Below are 8397 nucleotides of genomic sequence, written 5' to 3' on the forward strand. Positions count from 1 at the left end.
CAAACCTATTAATGGTTGATCAATAGATCATTCATGATACTTTGAGGCGTTGATAGATTGCCTCTACTTCAACCATATTTGGGTCATTTGATACATAGATGAAACCATTTATTAAACCTTGTTTCTTGTTATCATTTAATATTTATTGTTGACTTATTGTTATATTTATTTGGTTGATGAGTTCTATTAGATCATGACATGGTTGTTTAGAGTTGATTAAATCTTCAATCTTTCAAACCTATTAATGGTTGATCAATAGATCATTCATGATACTTTAAGGCATTTATAGATTGCCTCTATTTCACCCATATTTGAGTCATTTGATGCATAGATGAAACCACATTCTCCATATTAACTTGCTAATCTATTTGCTTATTGTTATTCTACTAACTACTAACTACTAACATTTATATTATTGCACTTTAATTCCTTGCAATTTATTTTATTGTTACTAACCATTAACTACTAACTTCTAATATTTACATTATTGCACTTTACTTCCTTGCAATTTATTTTATTGTTCATTTACATTCACTAACCATTATTATTGTGATATTACCATTCTTTATCTTGTGATTTACTTTTATGTCATTACCTTGTAATTTACATTCAAGTACACATTATCATCATAATTGTACAAACTCATCATGCATGTTTATTTACTTGTTATTTATTTTATTGTCATCATACATTAAAAATAACAAAAATATGATAAAATGATAAAGACCAAAAATATTCACTCCACTCTTAATCAACTTGGACTTAGAGGATTTCATCATAGGACATTTGCTTGGAAGCCTTCCTTTACTCTTTGTGATACATTATAAACACTTGGATTTTCATCCGTAACTTACATGCATGTTGTAAGAATGGCATCATGGCACCTCCTTAGGGGAACATGTTTGTAATACCATTATCCTTTGTTTAGCATAGGTCACTTTTGCACACAAAAGGCTTTCTCATGGGCTACCTTACAATGAGACTCTTAATTTTCTTGTTGGTTATTTTGCATTCACGTTGCATAAGCTAAAATTTATAAGTAATCTCATTTTGAGACCGTTTTCATAATTCGATTCATATGCACATGTAAATACAAACCTCGGTCGATATCGAGTGCGCCTTTTCCAAATCAATTCAAAACACCCTTGTAAGTCGATCGCTTTTAAAGCATCGCCATCAACCTCACATAGCTTACTCTTGGGCTTTCTTACAATGAGACCTATTCGATTTTTATCGAGTAGAAGAGCAATACACTAAATAAATTCACTTCATTTAAAACACAAATCTAAAACCTCGATCCAACGTCGAGTATTTTCTCTCAAACTCAATTGAAACACCCCGATTAAATCAAAACATTTTTTTACAATAAGTTGAGTGAAAAAGGAGTTGACTTTGAGTTTTCAACTTCACTTCTCAATTGGACGAATACGAGTTCTCTTACTCGGTCAGTCGAACAATTGACATTTTTCGGCAAATACAACTTAATCAAATCGATTTCTTAACTATACGAAAAGAGAGATGGTTTTGAGTCTTCAACTCCTCTTCTCAAATGCTTGGATATGAGTTGTCTTACTTAGCTATTTAAGTACTTGTCGTTCATTCTAAAAACACATTAACCTATTTTCATAATCACTCAGATGAAAAAGAAAGTGGTCTAGAGTCTTCTATTCCCTTTCCCGATTATTAGGATACGAGTTATCTTACTCGATTATCCGAGTAATCGTAATCCAACCAAAAATATCTCAACACATCAAACCTATCTTTTCTCGCCCTCGCGCGATCATAACCAATCCAAACAAAACACCCAACACATTAATTCAACTTGTCACCTCCGTGTGATCAAAACTCTTTTCAGAAAGAACACTATTAATCCTTTCTAATGCGCACAACAAATTGATGCTTAAGCCTCCGCCGAGAGTAGACAAGCCAACGTTTAGCGTTTAGAACGTGATTTAAAACAGTTGTTCACTAAAAGACACCAACCAATCGTAGTTCCCCGAACTACGAATGCTTTGATTTCCTTATTATACCATAAGGATACGTAGGCAGAAGACTGTTGTATCTTCCCGAGCACACTGATAAAAAACCTCCCCTTTCCCTTTCTGAGGTTCTCATCCATTTCAATTTCTAATATTTTATATAACCCAAAGATGACAAACAAACGTAAATTAACACTCGAAACGCAAATTAGAACTAAAAGGTTCCCGCTGAGTACAGCGGACGTGAGGGGTGCTAATACCTTCCTCCTGTGTAATCCACTCCCGAACCCGAATATGGTTGCGACGACCATTATTCCATTTCCTAAAGGTTTTATCGATATTTTTCTATCCTTTTGTTGGGATAAATAAAGTTCGGTGGCGACTCTGTTCGAACGTAATTTTTTCCACGACCATCGCGAGGAATCGTATTTTTCGAGATGCAACACTTATCTACTTTTTTTATAATATATTCTATAAATATTCTCTTTACATATCAAATTCATTTAAATCTATTTTTCACAATTTTTTATTATATTTTCTACTCTCAACACTCTCGTTAATATTGTTATTTATAATCTTATCGTCTAATTTTTTTACCCATCTAACACAATATTTGAATTAAGGATTGTATTTTAATGTCTAATCCTTAATCAAAAATAGCTTTAAGTTCTTAAGATATAGATATGTGTATGTTGAATTCAACTAAAGGAGGGAATGAGGAGCAATTTTTTAATATGCATCTAATGTCAAAACTTTGGAGTTTCTTTGTAATTTATGATGAGATTGTGTGTCCACTAAGTATGAGAAAGAAAACTTTAAAAAAAATTATTCAAGAAAATAAATTTGTCAAAGAAAACCTACAATAATCAAATAAAAAGAATCAAATTATTTTGGTTGAAAATTTATTTTTCTTATATGTTGATTCACCTGTTATATGTTGTTTCTAGACTTTTTAAAAGCTTTTTTTAAATTCAAGTTCATCTACTTTTCCAACCATTTAATTTCTACTCATTACATTTTTGTCTTGTTTTTACTTTTGCACCCATTTTTCTTAACGATGCTTGCTACCCATTTTTGAATAAAAAACACCATGAAACCACATACTCATGCTTAAGATCGCACAAGACAATGACTTATTTAGCTTTATATTTAGACGATTTTATTAGCAACAGAAATATGGTATGGCTTCGATTTGAACCATAAAACACAAATTCAAAGCCTTACATTATTATACCAACTAAACTAATATGAATGAATTTAGCAACCATGTGCATGATGAACTCGACATATGAGAAATATAACACTTTTCAAATAGCTGTATATATTTATCTCGCACCAAGATTACTGAAGCCAGCAAACTCAAAGATATTTAACAATAATACACAATAACATAAATGAATTGTGGTAATGAATTACCAAAAAGTTGCAAACTATCAAAGATAAAAAATAAAAAGGTATCAAATGTATACTCCCCTCAATACTGTCTTTACCATATACTAGTAGATCTAACTGATATTGTTGTTTTTACAGCTATGAGCTACAAGGTACACACCAAATATGCATAAGATATGATTTCAATTCAACAGGGAAACTCTACTATCATTGCTTGCAATTGAACATTCATGAATCTGCAATGGGGAAAACAGATCCAATTTGATTGCCTAAATGGTAGCACTTGATATTAACTGCATATGGACCAAGCTGAATGTGGTTATCTTCCTGACCAGCGAAGAAACACAGGGTATACAAAGCAATTTCAAATTCAGGGCTCACTCCGACCAAAGTACTTGATACAGATTTCAGAACACCATTCCATTCAAATTGAATTGTCAGAAGCTGGGTTTCAGAGTCAGGCTGCAAGTTACATAGCAAACAACATTAAAAATAATGTGGCTACAGTACAGCTCAAAATATATAACAAATGCTTACCAACAAAAAACATACAAGAACTACCAAAAAGAGTTACCTGTATTGAAATAGGTTTATGATTGAAAATTTTCAAAGGCTCTAGATGTTATAGGAAAATAAATTTGTTGTTGAAATACTTTAAACTTGATCTGATGTTTAGCTTGAACTGAAGTATATTACTTTTTTATATTTATTTTTAGTACACAAAAATGTAATGATCACTCACAGTTTCACCCCGTCGACGGGGAAAAATATAGCCTTGATAATCAACTTTTCCATTTGCTTCTTCATGGTAAAACTGCCAAAATATATCAATAGATGAGTTCAAAATTTATCATCACAAGTATCAACTTCAAACCTACAATACAGAGAGGTAGGTGACTGTGGATACTAATCCAATAGGTGCTACAAATAGATTCAATCCAACGCAAAATGGTACTGATGTGTGATGGAGCATGTAATATCAAATTATGATTGAAAAGAGCACCGATTCCCAAGTTAACACATCTATAATTTTGGTATGAGTTTGAATAGCTCATAGATATTGGAATACAGAAAAATAAGAGATCATACCTGCAGCCAGTTATGAAATCCAGAAACTTCACTGCTTTGTTTGATTTCTCCAACAAAAACATGCTCAAAAGCGGAAGAGGAACCAGAAGTTCCACATCGGCTATAAAGATCAAACCACAAACTGGTCAACAATCTTTTGAAATCTTGGGAACTCCCTGATGTGATTCCTTTGGATGCAAGAAACTTGTGAAGATACTTTATTGGGGCTGTTCTACTAATTTCTTCTATGAAAGAAGCTTGCTCTTGTTTCTCTTCAGATGTGACAACCTCCTTAGATCCTTGATGTGGATTGTAATTATCTAACAGTGAAAGAAATCGAGCATAAGTAGGCTTTCGGAATACATCATCACTAACCCATGTAAACAAGCTTCCCTGCGCCATATCATCCTTTTGATAAACTTTTTTCCCTTCACCACAGTCAATTTCATAGTCTTTGCCAGGTATCAAACGACTTAAATCCAGTTCCCAGAGTTTTTCACAAGCCCTTGATAGATCAGCCAGTTCATCTTCTGAGGGCTCTACTCTGGCACCAACTTCAACTTCATTGGAGTATTGTTGCTCATCAGAAGGAAGTTTATAGCTGTTCCAGTTATCCTTTGGAACCTACATCAAGTTGGTAAAATCCATCATTCAGATTCAGAATGCGATGCAGCATAAAAAGTTGAGAACTGATTATAGAACACATTCCACAATAAAGCAAACATAAGTGAAGTTTGTAGAAGATACACTTGTAACAGCAGTATTAGCATAATATAAAACTGTTCAACATTTACACACAACACTCAATATACATACAAACCTTGTGTGTCTGTCTTGAAGGTTTGCCCACAGTCTGCCATCCATCGTTGTTATCTTCATCTGACTGCAAAATTAAAAATTGAATTTCACCAAAATAGTTAATTATCAATAGAAAATTAAACTCTACACATTACATACTTCTTCTCATTAAAAGATGAAAAATTGATTGGTCAATGCATACTTGATAACATTGCCATGCCCTTGTGAAACCTAATTTTCAAATACCCAGTTCAGTGGAACATTTATCTTGTATATAAATATTTATTTCTTTATAAATTATGCATTAGAGAGAAATTTGGATTGGCGCAAGTGTCAAAATGAGAGCATGAACCAGCCAACCATAAATGGATAGGATGCTAACCCGATTTAAATGCCAAAACAATTCCAATTAACAACTTACCACTAACTGTTGAGTTTCATTATGATAGATCTGTTACTATGATGGTTGAGCAATTGGTTGCCTTGATTGAACAAAAACTGATTTTATTTACAAATTTTGATTTAACTAAAAGTTATAAAAAGTAGTTTTTGCCTTAGCTTAAAAAACTTAACACAGTTTTATATTGTTTTTAGAGTAGATACATCCAAACATAGATTAAATCACTTTAAATTCAATATGAACAAAACCAGTTTCACAAAATATAATTCAAAGTTACATTTGTTAAAGTTAATCAAACACCCAAACACACACTAAGTGGTAATCTCTTGAATACATAATTCAGAAACCTGAAAACTAAAATAAGATGCAGCCATATATATCTGTACAATAGAGAAATTAAAAGGTGTAAAATTTGCTATCTGTTAAACTAAAATAAGAACCTTGTTCGGTCTGGGAAGAATTGAACGTTTCATATATTACATCAACAATACATTATTTGTTTGAAAACTCGCTATTAGACCCAAGTACAGACTAATCCGAGGAACCAATATTACCGTGACAGTCAAGGTATTAAAAACGTTGCCGCAAAAACGAATACCAATACCATTATTCACTGTTTTTGTGATAAACAACTTGTGGTTAATTCATACCGGGACAATCGCAATCAGCGTCGCAACACCTATCGCAATCAGCGTCGCAACACCTATGGCGAAAGCCTTGCGATCCCAAAAGTTATTTAAAAACAGTGGCTCAATTGAAAAATATATAATAATTCACCTTATTAGGCCTTTGACGGTTACTATCCTTTTGCCATGGTTCTACTTCCTCCTTCTGTAATAATATTAATTAAGGGTCAAGATTAATTGTTTTGATTGAATTGAGGATGAGAATATATAGGAATGAATAGAAAATGTAATGGAGAAAAGAACCTTGTAGTTGTGAGGTCTATTGGAGATTCTAGAACCTTCGGATTGCCACTCCTCCTGCTTCTGCTGAAAAAAACGATGAATTCAAATCACAATCACGTAGTTGTAGTAGTAAAACTAGATCGAGAATGGATCGAAATTGCAAATTAACTAACCTGAGGCTGTGGACGGTGATCGGAATCCTGATCTCCGGAAACGACCTCCGCCCAAGAGGATCTGGATCGTTCGTCTCGTGATTGACGATCATCGTCGTTATCTTGATCGCGATCGTTGTTGCCGCCGAGTGCTACGTCGATCAAGCCCTTGATGAGACCATCCATGATAAAGAGAGTGTGTTGTGTTCTGTTGTTTGTGAGTGTTACTCTGAGTCTGAATCTGAAATGAGTGATGAAGTAATGATGAGTTGAATGGTGGAATTGAATGAATTAAAAATGGTTAAGTGGATATGGTAAGTATAGTGTGGACAAAAACATCATCCAGAATGTAACTACCACCGACTTTTCCAAACTAGAAAATAATAACGGGCCTATAGTCAACTTCTCTTTCAAGAGTGTCTCTCTCGGTGTGTTTTTCTCCCAATAAATTACAGAGGTGGTCATTCATGTCCGTGGTAGATGTTATTTAATTGCAAGTCAGTCTTTCTCTTCTCATAAAATGGGAAACACTAAAATATTTGCCGGACTACAAATATTACAAGGACTACGATTCACATTATACGAAGCACTTAAATATTTGCCGGCTTTTATTGTGGTTCGGTCTTTTATTATAGCATAACCGCTAGTTGATGTTTGACGTGATGACGTGGATGTTGGTTTGACTCGTTGAAGAGAAATTTCGATGGTACTGAGGGGTCATTTTGACGGAAAAGGGAAAAGAGGATGTAAAGCGAAGAAAAGAGTGTTGAGAAGATTGAGGTCGGCATATCTTCTTTTAAGGTGTTCGACCGTTTTTTTCAATAAACTTGTCGACACCCAAACGTTGGTTTGAGAAGCCAGTTGAAGCCCTTGTATACATTGTATAGTTCAGGGGACTTTGTGGAAATTCATGCAAAATGAAATGATCTACTCGACTATAAACAATTGAGAAATAGGATAGATAATTGTCGTTCAGCCTTATACAAGACAAGGGACGCGTGGAAGCACGACATGCAGACAAGAACGTGGCAAATAGGGAAGAAAGACCTATTAGAAAGCAGTTATCTCGTTTTGCTATAAATAGGGATTGTAACTTAGGGAAATCCGTGTGTTGAAACTACTGAAAAACTCACTTCTCAAAGTATCTGCGTCAAAGAGAGAAATGAGTGAATTCGAGTGCAAATGTATGTTCAAACACCATTTTATTTATCAAAGTATTTCATTTAACTTGTTCATTTATCTTGCATTCATAGTTAGTCGAGGTGTTTTTCCAAACTTACCAAATAGTTCACATCTCAAACATTTACTTATTTCAAGAATCATGGCAAAAACAAGGTTCTCAAACGTTTATGAAAATGTTGCATATCACAATCACACACATTTTGCATGTATGTTCTAAGACCAATCTAGTCGGTCTTGCGAGTAACTTTGTAGTGGAAGGAGTGGTGGTTGTTTTGCAAATTCCACGGTAAATAAATTGGCACGCTCAATGGAACTTCGTGCAAAATTATGTTTAAAAATTCGTTTTGTTTACTTTAGTTTTTGAAGATTTTTCCAAAAACTTGTGAGAGTGCATGAGACTTAGGAGTGGTTCAATAACTAGAAACCACGAAAGGATCTAAGAGATGTACCAGGATGGCTGGTTCTAGAAGCGCTTGTATAAGCACTAAAACAAGTGATGGTACTTCTAGTCCTACGAA

At 33.9% G+C, this 8397-nt stretch overlaps 1 protein-coding gene across 2 annotated transcripts; it reads right to left on the reverse strand.

Moving 5' to 3' along the window:
* Positions 1–3347: 3347 nt before the first annotated feature.
* Positions 3348–7192, reverse strand: LOC127074271 (uncharacterized). 2 transcript variants are annotated; one of them, XM_051015576.1, is made up of 7 exons: positions 6719–7192; positions 6567–6626; positions 6415–6468; positions 5260–5322; positions 4461–5063; positions 4114–4185; positions 3348–3833 (listed from the first exon to the last, which is right to left on the reverse strand). In XM_051015576.1, exons 1-7 carry the CDS (start codon positions 6881–6883, stop codon positions 3600–3602), a joined length of 1251 nt encoding a protein of 416 aa, XP_050871533.1. In that variant the 5' UTR covers positions 6884–7192; the 3' UTR covers positions 3348–3599. The 2 variants fall into 2 exon arrangements, with proteins under 2 accessions (XP_050871533.1, XP_050871531.1); XM_051015574.1 differs by having other exon boundaries at positions 6567–6629; positions 6719–7190.
* Between the last annotated feature and the right edge of the window lie 1205 nt (positions 7193–8397).

Source organism: Lathyrus oleraceus, chromosome 4 (assembly GCF_024323335.1).
Source record: "Lathyrus oleraceus cultivar Zhongwan6 chromosome 4, CAAS_Psat_ZW6_1.0, whole genome shotgun sequence".
NCBI classification, from domain to species: Eukaryota; Viridiplantae; Streptophyta; class Magnoliopsida; order Fabales; family Fabaceae; genus Lathyrus; species Lathyrus oleraceus.